Below are 27,986 nucleotides of genomic sequence, written 5' to 3'. Positions count from 1 at the left end.
ACTCAGGAGAAAGGCAAAGGAAATAACTACCCTCAGGCAGGCTTGTGAAGATACTTTAATATATCTGAAAAGAATGCATATACAAGGAACTTAGACATGAAAAAGCATTGGTTCAACACTAATGAGTCTACAAGAAATTGAAATTGTGGAAGATGGAGAAGATTCCCTAAGTCTTAAATTTTTTTGAATTTGCAAACCAAAATATATTTTTTGTAAAATCTTTATGATACTGCAGATGGTCTATGTAGAGACACTGCACATGATCCTCAGGGGTTGGAGCCACTCTTACAGATTCAAGGTCACTCATGAGCAAAATGCAGAAAAAGGGGTTCCCTTAACTGGTCCCAGTATGGTGTCACACCAAACACCAGAAGCTCCTCCCTACACTTCTTTTCAACTGGCAGAGGTCTATCTTTCCACCTCTCCCCGAAGGATGCCAAGCCATCCAGCAAGAGATGCACCACCAGAGCCAGCTCTAAAACCCATTGAAGCATATTCCAGGTCCCTTCAGGGTGTCCAAGCGCCAGTGTATGTGCTGGTCATTGTAAGCATTTCTCTAATAATTAAGGATTGGCAGAAGATAGATTCATTAAAAGCCAACTGACCCAGCTAGGTGTGTTTCCAAAGGCATGGTTATTTCTTCAACACAAGCCAAAAGATTATCATGGCAAAGATTAAGGAAGAGACCGGCAAGTTAGTCTCAAGTCTGATGGTGCATCCAGAGAAAATCATTCTCCTGTTCCTAAGGCTTTGTGACTTAGAGGATGGGGTGTAAATTTATTACCTGCACAGTTAAAAAGCCAGGGGAAAAAGATACAAGGCAACTTCAGAGAAGATGTATTTTCTACAATCCTTCTTAGAGGAGCACTAGCTTGGGACATTTTGCTTTCCTGACTAAAGTCTGCTCATACCCAGGCTGCTGGCTGGCTGCAGAACAGCCCTACAAGGTCTAAAATCCAGAACCAAGTCTTGCCACACTAGTGTAAGGGGCAAGACTTCAGTTAAACTGCCTAAAATTAGTCTGTTACAGAAAAAGTCATTGAGCATGCCTTGATGTTAAACAAAAAAAATTAGAAACAAAAAACAAAATTAAAAAAAAACTAGTAATGATCAGTGTCTTCTGATAATACATAATTACTCAAAATTAACTAGTTTAAGTGAATTGAGGGGGCACTGGGGAATAAACACTAACATTCTCATCTCACACAAGGATCGTGTGGGGGAGATGGGAGTGCAGGGCATTTGTCATTATTGCAAAAACAAATTTTAAAATTTGTATCTTTAGTTTGATTTTAACATTGCTTTTAGTATGACATCAAACACCAGCTTTGCAGAAAGGGCTGTGGAGGGACGTTCATAGCAGCACACACCTGCGAGTCTTCTTCGGCTCCGGGGGCTCCAGGGCAGCCAATATCGCTTCGTCAAATACATTCTTTAGGCCTTTCTGAAAAGGGGCAAAGAGAGAAAGGGGCAGTCTCATTTTTGAGTTTTCACACAAACAAAACCCCAGAAAACCAAGTGGCAGCCACACCCCTCTAAGAACACATGGAGATTTACCATCCCCAAAGCCTGCCTGCCCAGTGAGGCTCCGTACCACTGCTCTCAGCAGCTTCTGAGCAGAGCATCTCGTTTGCAGAACACGAAAACTAATCCTCAGAGAGCAGACCAGTGTGCTTCAGAAGTAGCAAAACATGTGCATCAAAGTAATTTCCTTAAGGCAACTTTTATGAGTAACTGGCTACTCATACTTCACATGCTAATGACAAAGTAGAAAGTGCTGCATTCAGATGGAAGAACTCAACCTGGAGCACGCCTGCAACAACACACACCCGGTGTGTCAGTGGAGGAGAGACAAGGTAAGTATGCAATTATAACCTTGTCCAGTACATGCTCTGCTTGGGCATCCAGCCCTAAACACCCCAGGGTCAGAAGCAGCCAGGCAGAGCCCAGAAGCTACCATAGTAGCAGAGCAGTCAAGCTGGGAGTACAGAGGGGTACCAATACACTCTGTTAAGGATTAAACTGGAGTCAGGAAATGCAACTTGAATAAAGTTTCATCAGTCATTTATACAAACAACTGCAATTTTTAATTTCAAAATTTAAAGACAAGCTACAATTGATGTTTTTTCCTTAAAACAATAAAAATCAGAAGCACGATAGTAGGCAGCAGCTTTACATCTTACAGTAACAGGCTTTAAGGATCTATTATTGAAATGAAGAGCTCTACCATGTTAGTGAAAGCAAAAATTTTAACAGTTCATAAAGCAGTAGCAAGTACATCAGTATTTCCTTCCCCGAGGGACTGACAGATACTCCACTATAGCACAGACAATCAAAGCAACAGCAAACATCTCACTGCACACAGGAGAACCAGAAAACCCTTCACTTTACAGCATCATTTGCAGATCACCAGTTCAGGTACTTTTGTCATGCAAATACAGTTAAGAGTCACAAGCAGAAATGGAAAACACACGCATGGCATCGTTTCTTCCAGATGGATTCAGGAAGATCAAACATCATCTCTTATTTTTTGGTCGTTCTTTAAATAACGATGTAACCAGATCCTTTCCCCCAACAGCCTGAATTATAAAGCTAGCCACACCTGGCAACCCAAGCAGCAGGGAGTTAAGCGAGTCCAGTTCACGTTCCACAGTCACAATGTTTTACTAAAGATCTCAAGTACTGTTTTCAGTCCAAGAGCTAATACAGAGGTTGCTCTAAGATGGCAAGCAGGCACAACAGCTTTCAATCAAGATGGTTTGATTCATTTTTAACCGGGTTTCTACAGTAGTGGGACAGAGGAAGCAGCAGCAAGAGGGGAAGAAGAAAGTTTAGAATATACAGCACTTCCTTTTGGGCTGAGTTTCCGGAGGCTCGAGGGCAGCTAGGATAGCCTCATCAAACACATTCTTCAGACCTCTCTACAAGACAGAGGGGAGGAGAAAAAACAGCAGCCAGGTTAGAGGATTAGAGAAAAACAAGCAGATACAAAGAGCATTCAGGAGCAGGCTGAATTCACAGAGGTAGTAAACAGATTTACTTTGCAAAAAAACAAAGTAGATCCCAGGAGAAAATCTCATTTAGATAACCCAGAAGTCAATGACAGAGACAGACAGAACATGTGACAGGCCAAGTTAGACAAAATTAACATTCAGAAGGGCAGAGGCACAAACACAGCAAGAACATAGGGGAGGGGGCCACACAAATGGCGACGGTTTCCACTCCACTGCTGTACTACACTGAGGGAGTTTACAAGGGAATAAATCAAGCACACAGCAGCTTGCCCCAGCAGGGGGACCTAAAAGGTCAGTTAACCTTTTGTCATCACCCACTGTGGATAAGTGAAGACCTCGGATGCACAGACAATTGCTCCCAACTCCCCAAGTCCAGAGCAAAGGCTCCAAACAACTCCTCTGCTTTGTGAATTCAGCCCCTGAATAACTGAAGGTCTCCAAATGGCTGGGAATACACGTTCTGGGATGGAAGCAGGACCACCCTGGTAAGCCATCATCACTGGCAGTCACTCTCAGTCTTTAGAAGTGATGCAATACCTTACCAGTACTACTACTGACACTGGGAGCCAGCATGGAAAGGGTGCATTTCAGTTATTCAGTTTAGTTGCCAAAGCAAGTGTAACCACAGAAAGACAGGAACAGTGTTATGAGTGCAACAGCTGGGATCCAACACCAGAAAAGCAGTCACAGAGCTGCAGGACTCTGCAGGGGTTACATCGGAGCACAGAGTATGCACTGCATTTGCTGTAAGCACAACAGGAATAGTGCAGGGCGTTACCACTCCCACCCAACTCTGCTAAGTTACACACCACACCAGAAGGGAAACCTGGCTCAGTTTAGGCTAACTGGACTCGCCTAAATCTACTGTCATGAGTGCACCTTTCAAAAATTCAGGAGAACTACTTTATGACAGCTGAAGGCAAACAGAAAAGCTTCAATTACATCCTGTAAACAACTGCAATCTGTGCAAAACTTAGACTTCTTTTAAGATAATTTAAATGTAACTGGTTTCTCCCTTACAGGTTATACTGGATATATCCCTTTTAGAAGGTCTTTAATCTTATTTTACTGAAGCACAGACATGAGAGACCTCTAAGGCAGTGCGATCTGGAAGCATTTATGGCCATCACATAACATGCAATATTATACCTGAAAGAACAATAGCTTAAGGAAACTACAATGTATATTCTGTACATCCTCCCCAGCAAGTTTTCTTTTCTTTAAGCGAGTTGCGACTCAGGCTCACAAAAGAGCTAAAGACTTCAGATAAATAACGCCTCTGAAGTCTAAATAGTAATTAGATTTAATTTCTCTGTGAGAATAAGGCTGTAGCATAAAATCAATTTATGTACTGTTAGATTAAGAACCCAGGCAATTTTACTTAAATTCCCCTATTCAGGAACTCCTCTTATTTTCATATCTCGTGCAAGAAATTTGTTCAGCAGTGCAGAATTTGGAATTTGTTTTGAAGGACCTAGCAAAAAAAGGAAGAGGATTAAAAAAAAAGGACTGGGACAAAACTGTTGTGAAAATGGACCAGGGTTAAAAGCCTGGATGCCCAAGAGTAACAACATGAAGGGAAGAAACTGTGTTCAATACCACAGGCACACAGGCCTGCTAAAATCATGACTTTTGTGTTACACTGGAAACAGGCTGAGATCGGGCTTCCGCTGTTTATGGACAGCTTAAGGCACTTGATATATCTGTGTCAAAACTGGCAACCCACCATCAGGAGGAAAAAGAAACCAAATTCAGCATTCTCTCTGGTGTTAGGTACTAGGATTGGGCTTCAGAAAGTCCAGACACTTGTACCCAAGAATAACAGAAGTAACAATCACTGTAGTTGCAATCTGTCAGTCACCCTTTCCTAACAGCAAAGCCTTACCTACTTGTCACAGTGGCACTGGGCCATTTTGTAAAGAAACGCTGGAGACAGATACTGAAAATGCCTTCATCACAAAAAGGAATTCCACAATCTGAGGAAAGGGGCATAGAACTCACTCTTCAATAGAGCAGTTATCCAAACTTGGGGAGAATATACTCTTATCTTTACAGAAGAAACTAAAAAACCCAGCCTCTCATGACTCATATAGTACAAAAACAAATAATGCCAACTCCATGATTCTATGAGTATTTGCTACTGTGGTGTCAAAGTAATTTGTAAATTAGTTGGGAAGAAAAAAACCACCCTGGACTGCTGAGGAGAACTGCACAGACAGCATCCTAGGCAAAGAGAGACTGAACTCCTAGTTGAGTCTCACTTCAGCTGAAATCAGCTACTATAGCATTGCCTTGCAGGTATGAAAATAACCCTCCAGGCCAGGGAAGCAGCTGGTTTCTGTGTTCAGCAAGCTGCCAGTGAGACCACTGCAGGAGCTTCACACAACCCTTTGCAGATCAGTTACACTGCTGTTCACCAGCTACTGATGACAGACCCAGGAAAAAAGTGTTTTGTGAGTCAACAACAAATGAAGGGAGAAGAATGGAGCAGATGCAAACCAACTAGTTGTCCAGATGAGAAGGCTTCTGAATCCTCCTCCCAGGTCACTCCTGACTCCTAAAATCATCACTTGGTATACAAGCACTAATGCTCTGGAAGAAAACTCAGGCTGAGCTTCCAAGTGCATAAAGTTGTTCACTGCAACAGATATAGATTAGTCTATCTGGAAATAGAAAGAATGGATAAACACCAACATTTTTTGTCATATCAACTCTTGCTCTGGTAATTCTAAGTGATTCCATGCAATTTGAGCAGACACAAGCTCAAGTCCAAAGCTACAGAGGAAAGGGTCTCAGAGAGCAAAACAGGACAAAGGCCCTGGCAGGTATTTACCCAACTAGCAGGCTCTACAACCTAGTTAGCAGCAGCATTCAGGCTGTGACAGACACCATCTAAAACAGTATTCTGGGGCTAAACAGATCCAAGAAAAACTAGAGCTCAAGCATAAACAGACTTCAGCTTGCCTGTGAGCACTTAGGAAGCATGGCCAAGACCACCTTTTGATCAGGGATTCCCAGGATGAACAGCAGCATGCCTCACCACACCACCTCCAGTGCCAGTGTCCTGCACAACTCCAGGAAAGCCAATTCCATCACAGGAGACACCCAGGCAAATCTTTGTTACAAAAAAAGCCTGAGGATTTTAAATGGAAGAGTAAACATGCAATCTGGGAAAAAGGGGCAAGATAAGTAGAACTTCAGGATTTGTGAAGTTTGATAATAGCTTTGTGCTCAAGGAGATGAATGCACAATGTAACTGGAAAGAGTGAGGGGCTTGATACTGTGCACCCTTGGTTCCATGCACATCAGAGAGGAACAAATTCTTTACAGACCAGTATTAAGGAAGTTGTTCAAAATGTTATATATAGTCAATTCTGCAAGAGTAAGAACCTAGGATTAAGTTCCCAGAGCATCCAAAGTCAAGGCAACAGGTCAGCTAGCCAGAAAATGGCTCCCACTCTAGTATTCCTAACTGAAGAGATAATTGAGTTTCTTGCTCTTAAATCAGTTACTTTAGTTGTCTTTTTACTCACATTCACAAGTAATAAACATCATGTAAGAACTGCCTTAAGAACTATTTAACTGTTACTTTCTGTCTTAACAGAACTTCTATCTGAAGGAAGGACACAGGAAACAGCTCACCACCAGCTGCACAGGAAGAGAAGGCAGTTCTCAACTATGAAGGTTTCCAGTCTTCAAAGTACTAGCATTAACTTTAATGAGAGGCATTTTTTTTCCTTTGCCTGCTTGTTTCAGCAGTGAGGAGCACTCTGTGTCCCAACCCAATTATTGTCCAAAATGTACCTTCTAAGTTTTCAACAGTTATTTTTCTCCAGCACAGAAACAAACACAGTAAGCACATCCTCGCCATCACCCACACTAGGCCTAAACCACACAGGCTGATTTTCTTTGTACCACTGCCAACTCTCTGTGCCTTAGAACAACATGACAATGAGAAAGCTACACTGTAAATAGCAGAAAAAGATTTTACACCCCTTCACATCCACATTGAGTTGTTTTTCCCTGGAACTGAAAAAAAAATATGGAATAAAAGCAAGCAAAATTGGTCAAAGACCAACCCTTACCTGCGTAAGTGCAGAGCATTCCACGTATTTTACAGCCTTCAGGTCCCGGGCCAGCTTTTCAGCAGTCTCTGGAGTTATGGGCTTCTGCTTGTTCTTGGCAAGTTTCTCAATTGTTGAGGGATCATCTCTTAAATCAATCTGGGTCCCAACAAGCAGAAAAGGAGTCTTTGGACAGTGGTGAGTAATTTCAGGTACCCACTAAAGACAGAAGAGACACAGCATTTGTTACTAACCACCTAAGATAACTCCTGACATACTTCAGCAGCTCCATTTTCATGCAGAATTCAACCAACCTTTTCTTTCACATTTTCAAATGAAGAAGGAGAGACCACTGAAAAACAGACCAGAAATACATCTGTCTGTGGATAGCTGAGGGGTCGTAATCTATCATAGTCTTCCTGACCTAGAGAGGAAGAAATTAACACTGTATTAGACCCAGACAACAAAATCCTGCCCTTTACAGGGAGTCAGAATGCACATTTCATCACAATAACATGGCTGTGATTAATCCTAACTCTTTAACAGAGAGCCAAGCATATAGTGAACTCAAACATTTGAAAAATCTACATTTCAAATCCAGAATTCATTCAGTTGCTACGTAACAGTGAGCTGCTCAAAATCACAGGAAAGCTGGGACGCCTCCAATACATTTTGAGATCAAACACCCTTGGACTGCATAACACTCTGTTCAGTTATAAAGGAAAGTTGCAGAACATCGATCCAGTTATAGGTGAGGTCCTCTAGTCCATTCATAAGTATTATGCCATCAAATTTCATTACCCTGCAAAAAAACCCCAACTCTTTGGAGGGGAGAAAAAAATAGTATTGCTCACAAGAATGTTCTGACTTATGCTGGGAGCACTCAGTGAAGTGTCTCCAGGCATAAGGAGGAGAATGTTGCTGGTACACATGACTGCGACCAGGCCACCCAGCAGTATTCTCCTAAAACCTCACCGAAGTCCCAGCATGGGCTGTGCTTTGGAAGAAGCCAGCCACCTCCCTTTGGGCACACAGTCTCTGCAAGGCACCATTAGCACTGATCGATCAGCCTCACTGTCCAATTTCATTCTTAAACCTCCTCCCGCCCAATTCAGCAGCACTGCTTTTAGAAACCCTATTTGGCACTGAAGCTGCTGCACTTACCAGCAACAAAATCTGAAACACTTATTTAAAATGTCTCAGATTCCAACTAATGCTGTCTCGCTCATCATACAGGACAAAGACCTACAAGATCTTGAAGGAGCTGACACAACAGCTGGGACACCTCAATGGAGAAGACCTACAGTTTGAAGATGGAAATCTAGACAGCCTGTCCTGTCTACTGAGCTTGGCTGGACACAGAAGAGTGAGCACTGACCAGAATCATAGTCTCAGAATGGTGTGGGGTTGAAAGAATCTTGAAGATCATCTCATTCCAACCGCCTGCTATGGGCAGGGCACTTTCCACTAGATCAGGTTGCTCCAAGCCGCAGCCAACCTGGCCTTGGAGACTTCCAGGGATCCAGGGGCAGCCACAGCTTCTCTGGGCCATGTGCCATGGCCTCCTCATCCTGAGAGGGAAGAATTTCTTCCTAGCATCTAATCTAAATCTAAAATATCTTGTTGCAATTAACAGACTACTCCAAAAGTCTGTCTTCCAAGTACAAGCTTAAAACAAAGACTTGGGTTTTAATCTGAGAACTAGCAATAAGGGTTTCATACATCGCTAAATTTTGTCACCTGTGCTGCCTGCTATTTAGAAAAAGCATGCAATCATTAAGAACAAATACTTTCCCCTCAGCAGTCCAGCTCTGGAAAGAAAGCCTTTACAAGTGCACAGAGTCACCCACATGCATTAAAGTCATTTGGTAACTTCTCAAAATTACTACCTGGATCACTGCTCATGTTGATAACAGAAAATGTGCGTAACTACACACACAACACTTCTCAGACGTCTGAACCCTCAGCCGGAAAACAGGCAGAGAAGGACCCAACACAACTCCCCACACAAGGGACCATGCAATGCTAGAACTGCCGTAGGACCACTAAGATCCCTACAGCAGACCACACAACAAGTGTCACGAAGGAGTCTCTCTTTTCCACCTAACTCCTCATCCATGAACTAGGGAGCTTACAACAACAGGAACACAAATCACATTTGGGAGGAGAACTTGGAGAGCTAAGTGAAGCCATGCTGAAGAATACATTCAGTACAGACAGCTCAAGGTACAGATGCAGTGCCAGCTGCAGGTTGAGCTCTGGGTGTCCGGGAGCCCCAGAGGAGCTGGCACTGACCCTCTGCAAAACAAAGGGCCCAGGGATCTGTGGCATAGTCAGCTGATGCACATTCAGAAATACAGTAGGAGCCAAGGACTCAGCTGTCTGGATTTGACAGCCTGGTCAGAGAGTGAGAAAACTAGGCAAGTTTTCCCAGAATCGGCTTGTGAGACTTTAGGGAGTTAAACAATGATAGCTTATTATTATAAACAACCTGCAGGTGTTGTTTTCCTACTGTCTGTTTTCCTGTTTTTCTCAAAGATTGTTTATAAGAAAGGCATTTTGTTAATTAGCCAATCAAGTGAAATTAATCTATCTATACCAATCCGGTCTATCTGTATTGGAACAATATATAAAAAGAGAGAATTCGAAGTAAAGCGCCTATGCTGTGCAAACCAGCCTTCTGGTGAGTCTGTGTCGTTTCTTACGCAACAGCAACACAGCTGGAAGACCCCAGACTTTTGAACACATGCTGTGAGGGATATAAAAGCCCACAGTTTGCTTTGTTCAGGATCTCTTCCCAGAGGCACTAGCTCAAGCTGTTATTTTGGTTTTGCACCACAAATAAATTTTAAGGCTCTGGATGCCTGAGACATCTATGGGAAACCTGAGGCCGAGGCAGTAAGGAGACCTCGTCTGACTGTGAAGTGTGGTGCACATTGAGAATCAAGCTAAGACCCGCCACCACTGGGTCACTGGAGTTGCCACTACGAACAGGCTTCAGTCCCAGCTTAGGTGGTGAAGTGTGACTGGATAGCCAAAAAGGAAAGTTTCTTTAACAGCTATAGGGTTTAACTGGGAATCTAAGATTGTTTCATTAATCAAATTAGATGCTAATGATTCATGTAAGAATATGCTGGAAACAGATTAAATTATATCAGACAATTTTAGATGAAAGCTTATGAACTAAGCTCTCTAGAAGGACTCTTTTGAAGAAGAGTTTACAATACCAGTTGCTGCCACATCACTTCAGTATTATTAGGCAGTAGGGACTGAGAATCCAGCAGCTGAACCAGTTTCTTGGTAACTTTTCACACATGCAAAGCAATGTTTAACTGTTTCATCACCGCACATTTCTCCATCCTAAAACTGAGATGCAGCTTAAACAAGAGGCCAGCAGATTTTTAATTTTTAAAAGCAAGCAGTGAGAGGGCTTATGAAATCCACTCCCTGACTTCATCCAAATTAAGGATGCGGAGACGTACATGCATTTAAGAGGTTCTTATATTAGTCATTCTGTCTTGACAGACTCAAGAGAGATTTTCCCCTTCTCTTAAAAAAAAAAATCTCAACAAAAAAAAGCCCAACTGTATGTCTTCATGTTCAACATCACCACAGGTAAATCTTGGTCAAGTACAATGACACAAGCACTTGATTTCTCACCTGCAGTATCGAAGAGGCCAAGGGTGTAAGGCTCTCCTCCAATCATCACTGTTACAGCATAGTTATCAAAAACCTGGCAACAAAAGAGACACATGTTTAAAGGAGACATGACTAAGCCATCTCTCAAACCATCATCCTACCCACCTTGCCGGAGTACCTCCAATTTGAACAAGAGACACCTCTACAGGAAAATAGAATCATCAGGCTTACAGTGCTATTAGCACTAATACCATTAACATATGGAATAGGGATACTCCAGCTGTTTCCATGACATACTCAAGCAAAGGCATATAACGTACACCACTGAATAACACATGGTAAAAACCACTGAGCAAAACACCTACAACAATGTTTGCCTGTTACTGCAAGGAGGTTTCCCATGCTGCCACAGAAATTTCAAACTTCAACCTTAGTCTGACACAGTAAACACATCCTCAGAAGGAAAGAACAGGTAAAGTCAGCCCAGCCCTTCAAGGTCACACAGTGAGAGAGCTGCATCTCACAGTACCTAAATCCTCTGAAGTCCATATTTCTGAATATCTAGGGAACTCTATAATAGAGTCCATTCTTTCAAGAGGGATTTATCCTCCATCTTTGAAGGAAGCAGTATCTGGTAAAAAAATCAATCTGTGTCAAATTCAATCTAAAAGGAGAGTCTGGCTCCAGATACCTCTGCAACAGCACCTGGCACAATAGTACTGCCCCCCAGGATGTTACACAGATTAAAACCAGCACTACCCAGTCTTTCACACACTAAGTGGTTTACAGTACAACTGAGCACAAGCGCCTACCCAAAAGCTCAACTCCAACACCCAGCCACTCAGAAGAGCACTGTCTGAGGTCAGCATCCTTCATTCCAATAATGATGTTATCTTCAGAACCACATCAGACAGTACTGCAGAAGCTACCTTTGGCAAAAGATCCTCCCTGCTGCAAAAAAAAAAAAAAAAAAAAAAAAAAAAACCAAAACCCACCACCTGCTGCACGGTCACTTGGGGCCAGTCAGGATCTCCAAAGAATGATGGGGAAATTCTGCTTCCTCACAGAACTGACAGAACTGCAGCCTGAGCAGCTCTAACAGCTGAAGTAAACCCCAACAGGAAAGAGGTCAGCAGCCACCTCAAAGGCTTTTCATGGAAGTGAGAAGGGAGTGATGTGGAAAACAAATAGTCACATGCATCTGCTGTTACTATAGTACAACTTAGGTCCTTGGAAAAAAAAAAGCAACAAAATTTGAGGTAAGAGCAGTGAGACTGCACTTCAAAGCTGTATTCCCCAGAGTTCAGATGTCTCCTTCCCACCTGACTGCCCTGGTTAAAGACAGACCTAACACTACCCTAATTTTTTCAGCTCTTCACAACTTACAATGACTGAGAAAGCAACTACGGCCACTGCACACTGCATATCCCCAGAACATCATCCAGAAGCAGAAATCCACTTCTCACACTATTTTGAATTAGCACATTCAAGATTTTAAAGCACTGCAAAAGACAACACCACTTGTCCCCACTACCTGCAACCCAATCCATCACACACTGCACTGGGCTTGCCTTACTGAGCACACAAGAAAGTGTCTAGTTCCAAATCACACCTTGAGGCTGAGGGAGAGTGGAAAGTATTCCACAGAGCACATTCAATATCCCATGACTGTACTGCTTCAAGACCTCAAAAGACAGATCAGGATGAGGACTCCTCTGTTCCTAGGAGCAGAACAAGGAACCAGAATGATGAAGGTCAGAGTATTTCCTCTTCCACATGTCAGAAGATGGTCAGCAGCTCAATCGCCCAGCAATATCCCCCCATTTTTGCTCAGCTACCACCAGTAGCTGCCCTTTCAGGGCAATTAGCGTGTCTCCTTTCCTATATTTTTTTTTATTGTTTTTAAAGCTCCCTATCTGCAAATTGGATTTTTTAATTTCAATATTTTTGTTAAGGTACAGCTTCTATTGAAATGTTTGGGGTAGAGCCCTAAGAAGGCCAGGGTTACGAGGCTGGCCTTCACAGAAACCAGGCAACTATAGTCCCATAGTACAATTCACAGACAATTTCATCCTCAGTTGTGCCAAAATGGCTAAAAATCAGAGCCCAAAGCAGTTCCTGCCAATGCCAGACAGCCCATTGCAGCAACTCACATAAGCTCTCATGGGATAAGATTCACATTTGAGCTGTCACAACCCAAACGTTGCCAGTGCCTTTCCAAAGACGTGCCCCTCACTACCTTGATTTTTGAGAATGGCAACAACATCAAAAACATACAGGTAACAAACTACATGCAGTACCACCATGAAACCCATTTTTCACTGGGAAATATCCTCCATAAAGAGAAAGGACTGCAAAACACAAAGTCAACTGAACAGAACTATCTATTGGTCTGAAATGGTGTGCTCTCCATCCATACTGTGGCCAGGACACTGCATAAGAACAGAAGTATCCGTTTTATTTCCCTGTCCATTTATTACTAGAAGCATTAGCTGGAATATCAGAGGTTACGTACCAGTTTACAGAGTCTGAAGTATGCCTCTAGGCTGTTCACAGAATTAGGAACGGGCCTCTGATATCTCCGGAACAGTGAGTTCCTCAAGCCATAAAGTTCAGAGGTAAATACAATTTTGGAAACATGAGGCAGATTTAAAATGCACTATAGAGAAGCCTTAGCACACCTTGAACACACTTCACTGGCAACTAACTTTTTAGCAAGTTTTCCACATTCCTTGCTAGCAGAGATTTACAGCTAGTACTACTGTGTGCAGGACAGAAGACCAACTTGAAGGCTTTCAAAACATAGATTTTAAGATTATAACATTTTTCAGCTTAATCACTTCCCTTAAGGGATAAGTATAGAAACACTCACTGCTGCACTCACTGATCAATTTTATTTTGCCTTGATTATAAAGAACAGCTTAAATAGGACAAGCAGCCTTTCACAGGTTCAGCACAGAATGTGGCTGCCCTACAAGCATCACATCAGGACACCTGACGCGACTGAAAAACTTAAGAATGGCGAAACAGTTTCAAATGCCACTTCTCTACCAATCCGTAACAGAGCCCATGAGAGAGGCTGATCCTGGGTCTCCATGCTTACCACACAATCCACAAGTTCCCAATAGTGGCCACTGCCTCTACCTTGAACACTACAAGGTTTGGGAGTCCTTTCCCCTTTAGCTCCTGATCTACAGCTAAAGATAAACATTTTTATTTTGTGGAAGTCTGTCCTACCCAGGACAAACCTCGTATCTGGCAAGTTGAAAAATTCTGGATAGCATACAAATCCAGTATCTCAAAAAGATGTGATCATGTTTACTGCAATTTCTTTCCCACAAAGAGAAGACATTTTTGTAAAGCTCTATTCTGAAAGAGCTACCAGGCAGAGCTACCTGGCATCTTAGAGGAGCTAGCTGGTCTTCTGAGTTACTTTGTAACACAGAGACTATTACCAATCCTTTCACTGGCAGATGTTCTCTGTGATGCATTTCCATGTCCAAATTTGTTTGAGATACACAGATAAACTCTTCAACTTGTGTATTAATAGAAGATGGCCTTTTCAATCCATAACAGAGAAAATTAGTAAGAAGAGCATGCAGCTGTCAGACTCTTGCAGCAACCTCACTAAAAACTGACCCACCTTAGTGGCAGTACACTGATCTTGCATACGCAATATTAAGTAGAAAAGCACTTTTCTAACAGGAAGACTGTGCACATGCCTCACAGGCAGTCAAACTGCTCTCAACTTGAACTTTGGATAAGTCAAGGGATTCAGTATTTCAAAAAATTGAGCCTGTGAAACTCAAAACTGTTACTTCAATGTAGTTAAGGACTATGCATACATTTGGAAGTACAAAAGAATGTGACTGTATCCAAACACACTCCTCATACTTAGCTGAAGTTGACCAATCACCCTCCATAGTGAGGGTGAGAAAAATGAGTGAGAAAAATGAACCTCAGAAAATGTTAACTGTAGTCACTGACTATTCTAGCAACATGAAACTCTCCCCTAAAAAGAAAGATGTAGCAGGAAGTAAGAGCACAACTGGAAGAGCAGGTGTTCCTACTGCCTGCTCTCCACTGGTCTGCAGTTGTTCGCACTGCTTATCTCACTCACAGAATCCATCCACAAAGAAAACACAGATTCTGCACAGCAGTCAAGTAGCAAGAATTGACCATGAACAGGTGAACTGACTAGCACTACCAGCTGATATGGAAGGCAGCAGCAGAGTATCAGACTGATTTTCACTTTTCCATGCTGTATTAGTCAGTCTCCAAGAGGCTGTAAGAACACATATTAGGGCATGCATGCCATCAAGGTTAGTTCAGAAGGGAACTCATGCTACCCCACTCCATCATGCCCAAAGAACAACTTGAGCCATTCTCACACTTACCGTTGGTACGTATTCCGATGGGAATTTATTTGTTGTATAAGAAATTAAGAGACAAGTTTTACCAACAGCACCATCACCCACTACTACACACTTGATCGTCTGCATTGCTGAAATCTACTAGAATATCAAATCCAAAGAGAACCTAGAAGAAAAAAAAAAGATACATATATTTAGATGTTTCCCACATGCACTAGATAGCCATTCACATTACCTTTGACAGGAGCCCAAACCACTAACAGCACAGGTGAGATATGAAACATGACATTCCTAAATGAGCTGGTAGATCCTTTCCCTCTACCACATACACAAAGCTGCTCACATTCGTAAGTGGAAGAATTTTTGCCTAGTTATCTAGAGGTGGGCAAAAACAACTTTTGGCTTTTCCAGACTCGATTTTTTATGCATGGAAGCATCTAGTCTCAGATGCAATGGAAGCTGTAAGTGTAAGCTCTGGTCTTGATAGCTGCTCAGGAACACACCTGCCTTCCAGAGAGTTCTCACTGGAGAGCAGCTCAGCGTGAGACACACCAGAAGTGTTTATGGAATAAAAATTAACATGTACAGGCAGAAATAAACATCATTATTTTTTTCTTTCTCTGCCTTTTTTTAAGACCTAAGCACCATTTTACATTTTTCCGGTTAAAGCTGCTAGTTAACACACACCTTTATGCCCACTGTGAAGTGTTAACAGCACTGAGAACAGGGCATTCAGATCCCAAGGGGATGGGATTACTCTTCAGACATCACAAAATCCAAATGCACCCAACTACTCCAACACTGTCTCAGCAAAAACTATAGTACGTGAACTAAACCAGAATGCATCACCAATATCTCCTCCAAACTGCTAGTTCTCTCCAGTGTTGCTCAGCTGTCTTTCATCTGTGTATTACTTTAATTAGAGGTGTTCCAGGCATCTGGTTGTGCCTTAACACAGACATGTGAAATCCTGACCCCAGGAAATTAGTGGCAAAGCTCTCACTGACTGTCAGCATAATAGCATCCAAAACACTTTTATTTACAGCACCAAAGACTTGCTGCAAAGTCTTCGTAAAGTCCTGATGGGGGGCAAGGGGTGTTGCAAGCAGCAAATTTGCCATCATAGGAACAGCAAAGCTTTAGCAAGCAAGGATGCTGCCACAGCTCTCAGGTCTGGGTAACTGCAAGTCAGGGTACTGTATTAAAAATCCAAATCAATCCCTCCTGAACTATGCATTTGGTCACTTCCTGGGGATTTCACTTCTTACAGTAATGTAAAGAAAGTAAGTGCAAATCCAGATTTTTGAGGCTTTAGTCACAGCCAACAACATGATTTGATACTGTATCACACCATCATGCCCGCAATGAAAGGAAATTGCTAGGGACTCAAAAGAAACATACCACTCCCAGCTCTTCTTTAGATATCACAGGGTTGCTCTAAGATTTCAAGAAAGCCAGCTACCTTCACAATAGTCCTCAAAAGTTCCTAAGAACAGTGCTTGTAGAGGAATACTAGCCACGACCATTCCCACAAGACCTGGACAAAACCACAAGCAGTTTTAGGAAATGGCAGCAAAGATTCTCAGGGCAGGCCATCAGCCTGCCAGTACACCAGGCACTCATATTGCTATCCTCATCTATAATTCTTCTTTCAGCAAGCACAGAGATAATAAATTATGTGTGTAAGCATCAGGTGTTGCCACCAGTCCTCTATTTGGTGATCCTTTTCAATATCAATAGAATCTATTGATTTATGCAGATCTGTTTCCCAGCAGACATCCAGAAGGATGAACTGTGCAGACATATCAACAAGGCCCCTCACTAATACAACAAAAAGCTCAGCAATTTGGCCCTGAAGCAAACACATATTTATTCAGAAGAAAAAAGTAACTGTTTACATTTCAAAAGACATCTTCTGTGTTCAGGCCAGTTCAACTGCTTACATTCAAGTACTATTATTCAATATTGCCTCAGTTGCAAAGGGCTCCCGCTGTTCTGCCTCGCCATGCTGTCGGCACTGATTGATCCCAGAGAAAGTCGCACTTCAGAACAACAAAAAACAAAAAGCAACCAGGCAGAAAGCAGGCAGTGGAACAGCAAAGCTCAGGACTGTATTAAGAAAGTCTTCATGCTCAGAGCAAAGGTGAAAAGGAATGCAGCCACTCATTAAGGTGATTTCAAAAGGAAAACATGCCAAAATTCAGGCAGAGCAAATGAACCCAAGTGCATTCCAGCTAATTCGAGCCACAGTCACTAGTATGCCCCACTCACATAGGCAACGCAATTCTACCATCTACCTTTCAGTTTGGGCAAAGCCCAAAGCATTCAGCTCTGGTGCTGCTCAGTGCAGGTAAACTGCTGCTTCCAAGAATTCCTCTGAGAGTTACTAAATGTAGTACAAAGCAAATCTCCAGACTGGGTTTCCCAGCCACTTCTCATATGTTTTTCCAATTTCCACTCGAGTTTGTTACACTGCCTAGCCAATCCCTGGAACCTCTGCTCCAGCTGTCCTTGCTCACCTCAGGGCTGGCACAAGTGGAGGAATATCCCTCCCACGTAACAGCACTTACAGTCAAACCTTTAGAGAAGCACTCTTTCCATGCAGCGCTCCCCTTGGCAGACCAGAACTCCTCCATGCTGTAATCCTCCCTTCCTGTTCTACCTTTAATTTTCGGGTTACACATCTGCTTCAGACCACCTGTCCAGAGCCCAGAAAGCACACTAGAGAAAAAATCCTGGCTCTGAAGCATTCCCTGTGCTCACTGCAACAGACCAATCCATGACTCTCTGTAAACCCAGATTTTGTATATTACCAAAAAAATGCACACACACCTTTGTAAAAAGAAAAAAAAACATGGGTTTAGTATTACTCTTTAAAGCTTATTACTCCAGAGAGCACCAAGCAAGCCACAGTACTAGAAAGCGTCTTAGGTCACAGAGTGTGCTGCAAGCCTTCACTTCTTCCCTATCCTTGGATACAGCCAAGTCCCCACGCTGACACTGGGAGAGAAGCTGTTGCTCTCTGGCAAGAGCTCAGGTCAGAGACTGGGGCTGACACAGCACCAGCTGCACACATCTCATTATGCCTGCCACAGCTCCGACTCTGGCAGTGAGCTATCAGCCCTATCCACACAGTTTCTCTTGCAGAGAACACCAGCACTGCAAATCAAGAGCATCTACAGGAGCACTGCTCATTCATTCTCTCTGCACCTCCAATTCCATCCTGAAGTGAAGCATTGGTGTGGTGCAGATCAACGACTCAAACAACACACCACTGCACTAGGTGAGACAGCACACACTACCTTTTTCTACCAGGTGACCTGATCCTTTCAGTTTTCTGGCAGTGGGAACAAAACAGAGAGCAAATAAACCAAGGCCTTGCTCTGGAGCCTAAAGCAGAATCTGAATGGCACAACAGGGGTCTGGAAAAGCCCAGGCAGGGTTGCTTTCTTTCTTTTTTGTTTTTTTTCCTCCTTTCTAAAACACAAAACTAACAGCACTTACCATGAAAACAATTGAACTGGATCACTGGAAATTCTATATGAAACAAGCAAGTACCACTGCTCTCACACAAGTTGTTCAATTCTGGTTGCCCCCACCACAATTAGACATTTCAAAATTACACATTAAAATAAACAGAAATTGGAGCACATCTCTTAGGTAAAGAGATCCCCCCATTTTTTTAAATGGATGTATAACTTTATGTTTAAATACTGAAGATGGTGTAAGTTTTAAATAGATTTAGAGTATTCAGCACAGGCCGCCAAAGTCTTAGCAGCGGCAAAGTGGAGTTGTTAAGTTATTTTCCTTGGATTAGTAGACCTTCTAGATTAGCTGGATGAGCTAATGTTTTGCACTTGTAAGAAGTCCACAGATCACAGCTGAAAACAAGCTCATTTCTAAGGAGCTTAGATTCACTATTCTGAGATCTCCTCTTCCATAGGAATAGCTTTAAGATTACCTACATCATTGACTTGAGGTTTAAAAGTAATTTAATCCAATTTGAGATTAACCACAGAATAACTCATCCCCAGAGTGCAACGACAAGGGAAATACAAACAAAGAAGTTACAGAGGCATTGGTCTTGTTTCCCCTCAGAAGTCACCACCTACTAGAAGGAGTCTGTATGTACAACACCCAGCAGAGAGACCACTCCAAGCAGTTTTAAATATCTGAAGAAATTGAAAGAGACTGGAAAGCACTGAAGTCATCCCAGCCTGAGGGCAGCGAGTGGATTTTGAGCCATGTAATTGTGCGCCATCTGGCCAAGCCCAGACAGGAGAGCTGATAAAGACTGGGAATGCAATGCAGGTCAATATGACTTAGTTCTGTTCAAGGAGTTCTGAAGACTTCTTAAAAACATAAATAAAAATTAGGAAAAAAAAAAAAGAAACTGAGCATTGCACTGATTTGATCCCTCAAGCCTCTCTGTAGTGTAACCAAAACCTTCAGCAATTCAGTAAAGTACATGTTAACTAATGACACTTGCAGTATTTGCTGAATTTTAACCTGCTCAGCATGTGATCACAACAGCAGGATTTCAGAGAACTCAATGCTGTCCTACAGAACTGGGATCTGGCATCTGGAAACTGTGGATTACACAGCCATGTAAACTCTGTCAAATTCATAGGCCCATTTTAGAAAAACTTGCTTTAAAACTCAATTACACTTTTGTGGAAGACAGCTGATCTGCATTTAGCATTAATTCCAGAAGTGTTAACAGAGATGCGAGTAATACAACAGACGAGGAACTGAAGTCTCCAGCAGGACATTCCAGAGCTTGGTAATCCTTCCTGGCATAAAGGAAATTCAGGACTGATGCAGTTTGGTCACACAGGCCTGTTCAAGCACCAAGACACTGACCGATCACAAGAGGCTGAAGAAATCCACGGTACCTGTGGCTGGTTCCCACTGACTAAGTACAAGCCGTACCATCCCAAACACACTTGCACCTCCTGTGCAAGTCTGACTTTCCCATCCTAAAGACAAGGCAAGCATATGAAACATGGCGGTACTATGGGAGCACTTGGCATTCACAGACTTTCTGTAACTTAAGAGTGGCTCCAATCAGTTCCAGTACCCACATGCACTATTAACTGGAGAATTAAAGTGAAATTTTGTGGGGTTTTGTACACAATCAGTGTTCCCTACTACACCCAGAGTTAAGAATCTGCACAATCTCACCTTCACTCTTACTTCATGTGTAATCTGAAGCCTTCAAGCTTGTTAAAATTTCTCTAACTTTTAAGCTACCGCAGTTTGTTTTCAGGTTAAAATGTGCACATTCTCTCAGCCAAAGGAAACTGCCGTCAGATCTGTCTGCATGTCCTGAACTCGCTTCCTGCCTCGGCAGCACCACCACTTCCTCTATCAGGCAGCACTGAAACTGCTGCCATTTCATCACTAGGATCAGCTACCTTGGCTCACTGCAAGGTACTGCCAACCAAGAACCAATTTGTTGGCTCTCTGGGATACACCATTAACATAAGAGTTGAACCTTAACCAGTCCATCACAGTTTCCAGATCCTGTTTGGGCACCTGCTCCTCATTCCAAGAAAACAAGATTTTTTTTTTTTCCCATCCAATGTCATTTTACAGTTAATAGTTTATAGTTTATTCATCCAACTCAAAGCACTCAGGAGTCCAAACTGACAGAAACAATACTCACAGGATTTTATTCATGAGCTCTGGTAACTACTTTTGGCCTTCCACAGTAGTTTCATTTCATATCCTATAAAACCACACAGTTCTAAATAAAGTCCTCCTTTATACTTGATAATTGCTTCCCAAATGAATCCAATCCATTTCAAGATCCTTACCCTCGGCCACCTCTTCTAGCCCTACTACAAACTAACATTTTTGCTTTTCAAAGTGACAAATCTCTCTAGTCACAGGGGCACTGAGAAGAGGTACTTGGCTGCTACAACCCCAGCAACCTGATTTGCCTCACAAGAGATACCTACCAGCATTACATGGAGGAGATACTCTACGCCTGTATTATAAACACTGCATGACAAAGGTCACCACATACAACACACTGTTTCTCTGCAGAGATCCCAAGCCACTAACAAAGGGACCACATGAGCTCAGCTGCCAATCACAAAGGCAGAAGACCTTGGACCTCTTGGTACATTCACAAATCTGTGATGCAAAACACAAACAGAAGCCACTCTCTGATTAAGAGTTAACTACAGAAGGACGAACTGGCACAGAAAGCAAAACTGGTTTTAAGAGGATGGCCAGAAATCCTCCAGCCCAAAGCCCATCTTCCAGCTTGCTAGGAATCATCTTCTTCATGAAGATCTCACCCCAGAACTAAACACATCTGCCACTTCTACATTAGGTAAGGTGGTAAATGACACATAAAAGAATATATTAGGTTGTAAACTGCCTGGTACCCAAGCTCAACTGCCCATCCTGCCCAGAGCTTAGGCTGCTGCAGACACTTAATCTCTATACACAAACACACTTGTTCCCAGAGGTTCCATGTCAAGCTTATTGCCTGGGTCTTTAGTTTCTTAGGTGAAGCTTAAACTGGCTGTTGAACTACAACCGGCACAGTATTGGAGTTCCACTCCTCTAGAACAAGGCAAATCATGAAGTCCAAGCTAAAGCCTGCAAAAGCACAAGGGACAGACTTGAGACACAATCTTGTACTCCATCAGTTCAGGATCTTGAAAAAGCCATCCTGCTTTAAGCATTGTTTTGGGGTTAACTGTCACTAACAGATCAGACACAATCCTTTAAATAGTACCAGTTCTCCTTGCAGAGTACAAATTCTGTCTCCAAAACCCAGTGTTGCTGTTTACTGTATAAGCATGTCTAAGTAGGAGACAGAGACACTAAAGTTCAATTGCACTAGAAGCTTTGTCAAGATAAGCACAAGAATTCAGGTAAAGACCTGGATCTGTAGTGGGTGGGTTTTTATCTGAGGCTGAAGAGACCAACAGTAGCAGAGGATACTGCTGGGCTCCATCCCACATGCCTGCTCACATCAACAGTCTCAAGCTAGTGCGGGACATCAGCATGAGAAATTTGTGGGTAGGCACACAAAAACAAGCAGTGGGAAAAGCCACAGGATCACCATCATCAATAGAGCTGGATCAATATCATGACAGCCCTGATTTATCTCACAGGTTCCCGAAACAGTTGCTCTCACAAAGTCTGCTATCATCATGGGAATCTCTGTTGGGAGATAAAGCATGTGTCTGAGGTCCTCAAACATCCCTTAATCTGCCACTCAACAGAGCCTGCATACCCTAGCACCTCTGCAGGTTTGAAGTCCCATTTCTGGACAAATTACTGTGAATTGCCAAAGAAGCAGTAAGAGATCTCTTCTCAAAATGCAACTATCATAGAGCTATCATAGAACAGAACAGAATATGCTGAGCTGGAAGGGACCCCACTGTTTGAGGTCAACTGATATTTTCAATACTTAATGCAATTTTCTTTTTCTAATTCTGTAAGATTTGAGAGCTACTTTGCACATCTTGCTAAAGACTCCTCACAACCACCTGGTACATACACGCACAAGACAGGAAGTGAAGACAGTTGGGCAGGGAAATTTGAATAGCCTGAGCCCAAACTACCAGCAGCACCGTAACACACATTCCAAGTTTTGCAACTTTAAAAAAAAGAAGAGGAAAAACATGTCATCCCATTTTAGCCCTAAATTCAAAACCAGAAAGCTGACTCAGCAGGCTCTGCTGCCACACCAGTTACACTGCAGTGCAGCTGTGCCTGCACCTCCTTTACCACAGGTATCCCACTATCCCACTTCAAGGCTCCAACCAACCACCTTTACCTGAACACAAACTCTGCAGAAAAAAGTGACAACTTTCCCATTAACACTCTGGTTAAGGTTACACTGTCAAAAGTGGCATCACCACTGGAAAAACCTGCCCCAGATTAAGCACTGGGAAATGCGTGGGGTTACATTCAGTCCTTTTCTGCCAAAGCCATTTTAATCTTATCTTATTAGTCTTCACTTTCATACTCTACAGGAGGCTGTATTCCTCAACCATGCAACAAAATCCTGTTCAGTATTTTACTACCACTGAAAAAAACCTATTTTCACTAACTTAGTTGCTTACTGATAATATTTAAAAATACAAGCTACACCTACACTCTTATATGGACACAGCATCCAACCAAGGCCCACGTGGCCTGATGGTTCTCCCCACTTTCCCATGGCCAGTTATATTCAACAGAGGCAGAAAAGACATTGGCAGAAGTTCCTCTATTTTGAGGCATGTTTTTCCTTCATGAGAAGCACCCCATCTTGCACACTGCAGCAGATCCTGCTTACTCCTGCTTATGCTCAGGGAACAGGACAGCTGCAGGTCCTCCATCCACACAAACGTAAAGTTCCTGGGAAGATGCACTGTATTCAGGGAGAATAGCTCAGGCTGTGTACTAACATGCTGTTTGAAGACTCCAAAGATAAAGCTTGGTTAAAAAACACTGCAAAAGCAACTTTTTTCAGATACTGAGCTATCCTGGATTGCTGTTAAAAGAAAGTAGCTGGAAGGCTCACTAACACCATGACAGCAGCAGGGGAGCTGCCCTTCATTCACCTAACCAACAGAAGGAAACAGAGCAGCTGGAACCATCCCACTTTGCCCAGCCCAAGATGAGCCTTAGCAGCCCCCTCCTCAGGACCAAGAGCCTGCTGGGCAACTGGCAGTTATTCAGCCATTGCCAGATGCACAAAAGGCTCACGAAAAAGTAACAGCACTCCAGGACATGGGAGACTCAGCAACACTTCACATGCATTAAACCCTGAAGTACCACTGAACTCAAGGTAACTGCTCAAACACACTGATGCAGTCAGATCCAGGCCCCACACAAGCCTCTCTGCACTCAGCTGTTCCCCAGCTGCTCTTTGGTGCGCACAGTCATCCAGCTCATGGAGTGGCAGAGGCCTTCCTGATTTGCATACAAAGCTGCAGGAGCATTTTTGTCATTATTTGCCCAAACAGAACACTCATCATTGGCCAGAAACACTGCACAGCATCCTTCAACTTGAGAAGAGCTGAGCAATTCAAACCAGCTTGTTCCAAAGCAAGACAACTCGCAGCCTCATGCCACAGCAATCCTCTGCAGCTCCCCCAGGGTCTCTACTGGTCCCAATCCACAACAGCCTAAGGATTGCTCTAACACCATCTCAGCTTGGTGAAAACCTTCACCCGCCAGTGTTTGGTCTATGCTGGAAAACACATGCTGATCTCACACAATCTGATCATAGGCATGGACAACTTGGCAAAAATGTAGCTGGAAGTACTTACACACCCTCTCCAGACAAAGGTCCCAGGGAAGCCCCCATCTTACTTAATTTAAAAAGCTTCTGTATTGGTTTTTCATGAGACAAAAAATGGTGCATGGACCAACTCTCCTGGTAGGAATTATGCCACAACACTCTAAAGTAGTGGGGTGAACTGGCAGCACAAGAGCTTAAAACAGAATAACATCTTTCAAAAGCTTCTGAAAACAAATTCTTTGTTTTCTCTTAATAAAATATCACTTGTTTAGAAGAAAAATCAATATTCTCAACACCGCTCTACTGAAAACAGGCCAATTAGTATTATGAAGTTTTACAACTCTTTAGGTCAGAGTCATTCTCTGAAACTCCAAGGGGAGATTACAAAGATTAATTACATGAACTCTGCTTCTTGCTCTCACTGTTTGCAGTTTTCTGCACACGCAGGGCCAGGTAATCAAATCCAGTCCATCCACACAAAAGCAACCTAAAGGATCCCCCACCAGGCATTTACCTGCCTTAATGCCATTCCTGTCACTCACCTCATGTATTGACATACACACCGTGGGCTGCAAGAGGCAGCTGACCACTATGTTGGGGTGGCCAGACATCCTCAGGGAGGGAGAACTTTTATGCCAAGCTTCAGCCCTTGCAGAAACTCCGGAGAAAGGGATTTCTTTACCTACCACTCCTAATGGCAGTCCCTCCTGATGGATATACACTTAGGTTGTATAGTGTAAAACCATAATAAAGTGTAAAGTGAAGGGTCTGGGGGAAGCCAGATAATTAAATGTTGACAGGCTGCAGAAATGTAAAGATACTTTAAATTTATTTTAAAGCTTTGCATAAAAGCTTATCTGGTCAATAAGTTGTTTTATTTGTCATATATTAACTACTGAATATAGGGTGCTTTCACCTACGTTTAATGTAAGGGAGTGAAAGGAGCCAAGGAAGAAAACTAAGCGGTTAAAGAGAGCTTCTTGCTACCTGAAGCACCAGAAACCAATTTCACTTCCATTTGATTTGACAGAACTTTCATCTTCTAAAACTAAAAAGATGTCATTCTTTTGTCAGCAAAGAACCTTTTCCTAAATGGCAAAGATAACTATACCCCCTACAATTCCTCCTGTCTCTTGCTCCAGAAACTCGTATCATAAATTCATGATGGAGCCAAATGACAGCAGGAGAGCTCAGCTGACCACAAAGGGCAGGCAGAGGAATAAGCAGGATAAAACACACAAGCCCACAGACAACTTTTAAAAGCTGTGAGCAATCACATGGGCATCAAGCAGATTATACACATCGCACCTGCAACATCTTACACAAACCTCAGCTGTAGTGCAGCATGTTCATTTATTGTCCGAGTCTTCTGGAGCTAACAGCAGAGCTGGAACCCAGCTACACCAACCCCCCCCATGGTAACAAGAGAGCTGCTGAAAAGATTTTAATTGTAAGGTCCAACTATCTATGCTCATAAGACTTGGAAAATTATTTTAGTACTAAGCTGCATTTTAATCAAAAAGAACTTTACATCAAGATTAGTGACCAGCTTCATGCTGCACTTTCCATCAGCCTCACACACAGTTTACAGTAAGGAAAGCCCACAGCACACTTATAAGAGAAATCCCTGAGAGTTTCACAGGGGCTCCATTTATGTTTACTGTTGGCTTTCAGCAGAACGACAGTTTCAGTTTTAGGTACTTCACACTCTAAAGCTTCCAGAGCTTTTCTATTTAAACAGTAAAAACATCATGAATTTCCCAGCCCAGCCATCAGTTTTAGGCAAACAAACAACCCTAAAGCAGAGCACTTAAGGAATTCAGAGCATCAGTTGCAGGTCATGAATAACCAAGTTCAAAGTATGCAAATCTAGTGATTAAAATTTCTGCCTGGGATATGTTACCAAAGTGAAAACATGTTTTATCTTGCACCACAGCAATTTTTTATTCCTTGCCAAGACTTAAAAATCCTTTTCTTTTTTTTTGTTACTGAAGCATAAATGAGAACAGTTTAAACACCAAACCATTTTTAGAGTCAGCAATATACTCATTCAAACCTTACATGCATGTCTAAACCTGACTCAAATATACACTTGCCTATATTATCTTCCTCAGAACCTTACACTGACAACAAGAGTTTACAAAGCAGAAGTTTACAACAGAAGGGAAATTTAGAACAGCTTCTTCACATACAGCTTCCTCACATTCAGCCACCTGAATATAATTTATTTACTGAAAAAGAGAAGCTGTAATGCTTTACGGAGTTATCCCAATCAGCAATACAAAGAGCTTGATCCAGGTTTTAAATGCCCCTTCCAAAAAATAAAAAAAAAGTGTTTGGGGCACTGCAACTCAATACTTTGAACAGCCCACACTTCCTTCCCTGGGAGAGAAGCACAGACAAAGACAATCACAGATGGCCAGACCAAGCAAGCCACTTCTGATCACCCAGTTGCCATCTAACATGGCCTCTTTGCCAGAGCTTGTCTTCCTCATGCTGCTTGCTGTCAAGACAGGATCTCTGGCTGCCCTGGCCACAGCATCCACACAGAAAAGACACCAGGAATCCTGACCATTCTTTGTTAAGCACAGGTTTCCAATGCTAGCTGTCCACAGCTACCTGGCTCTGCGACTGTCTCCTACTGCTGTCACCAGCTGCAAGTTCTATCTACTTACAGATACACAACTGAAATCTAGATCACTAAAACAGACCTTTAAAACACAGACAGGCGTTATGCTGCTGAGATTTTATGAGATTTCCAAGGAGAATGAAAAACACATGTCAACACCAACCTTCGAAGCAGTGCTAGCTCCTGCCCTAGCTACAGCCAGCGGCATCACGGTGTAACGAGAGCTGTGGGACAGCTCTGGGTAACCCACAGCACTGCTCGTGAGGCAGATGCCCAGAAGAGTCTGCGACTTCTCGACTGAGCGCTGTCTGTGCAGGGCACGTAGCTGGAGCTCAACTCCTTGCCATGCCCGCACCCCGCTGCGGTTCAGGGCTCCTGTGCCCGCAGCCCGTCGAGGCTTCTCCCACAGCTCCGGGCGCAGCTGGGCTGCACTGAGTGCGGAGGGCCGCGGCTGAGGCCGGGACGGGCAGAGCGGGGCTGGGACGGGCAGGGCCAAGGGAGTGCGGGCGGGCCCCGCCATGGCCGCGGGAACGCTTCCTGCGCCGCTCCGAGGGTCCAGTCTGTCCGCCGCCCGGAAGGGGGGGAAGGGTGGGTAGGAGAAGCGGCGGCCATGCCCACCGTCTCAGCAGATCAGGGCCACAAAGGCAAGCGCCGGCCAGCAGCCACCGGGACCCGCCGGGAGGAGGCCGCCCTTCCCTCCAGGCAGGCGGCTGCCGGGGAGGGCCGGCACGCACAGCGGGCCCGCACGCACAGCGGGCCCGGCAGGGCGGCTCCCGCACAGCGGGCGCCCCGGCCGAGGTGAAGGCCGGGAGTCCATTGGTGGGTGCCGCACGGAGACCAGGACCGGTCGGTGGTCCCGGAGGTCCCGGTGCTCGGCTGGGGGTCCCAGTCCCGTCTCCGCCCCCCGCCCCCCCACTCTCACCTCGGACGCTCCGCCGGGCGTTGGCAGCTCACTGCGGGGTCTCCTCGGCGCAGGCACAGGGGCAGCCGATTGACGTCACCGCGCAG

The 27,986-nt window shown here is 43.6% G+C and overlaps 1 protein-coding gene across 4 annotated transcripts; it reads right to left on the bottom strand.

Moving 5' to 3' along the window:
• Positions 1–37: 37 nt before the first annotated feature.
• Positions 38–27,975, bottom strand: CDC42 (cell division cycle 42). 4 transcript variants are annotated; one of them, XM_053963118.1, is made up of 6 exons: positions 27,901–27,975; positions 15,115–15,256; positions 10,739–10,811; positions 7,393–7,502; positions 7,100–7,297; positions 38–1,444 (listed from the first exon to the last, which is right to left on the bottom strand). In XM_053963118.1, exons 2-6 carry the CDS (start codon positions 15,217–15,219, stop codon positions 1,355–1,357), a joined length of 576 nt encoding a protein of 191 aa, XP_053819093.1. In that variant the 5' UTR covers positions 15,220–15,256; positions 27,901–27,975; the 3' UTR covers positions 38–1,354. The 4 variants fall into 4 exon arrangements, with proteins under 4 accessions (XP_053819093.1, XP_053819091.1, XP_053819094.1 ...); XM_053963116.1 differs by lacking the exon at positions 27,901–27,975 and adding an exon at positions 27,142–27,381; XM_053963117.1 differs by lacking the exons at positions 38–1,444; positions 27,901–27,975 and adding exons at positions 2,048–2,921; positions 27,142–27,396.
• Positions 27,976–27,986: the final 11 nt, after the last annotated feature.

Source organism: Vidua chalybeata, chromosome 22 (assembly GCF_026979565.1).
Source record: "Vidua chalybeata isolate OUT-0048 chromosome 22, bVidCha1 merged haplotype, whole genome shotgun sequence".
In the NCBI taxonomy this organism is placed as follows: Eukaryota; Metazoa; Chordata; class Aves; order Passeriformes; family Viduidae; genus Vidua; species Vidua chalybeata.
This window is presented reverse-complemented; position numbering and strand designations above follow the sequence as displayed.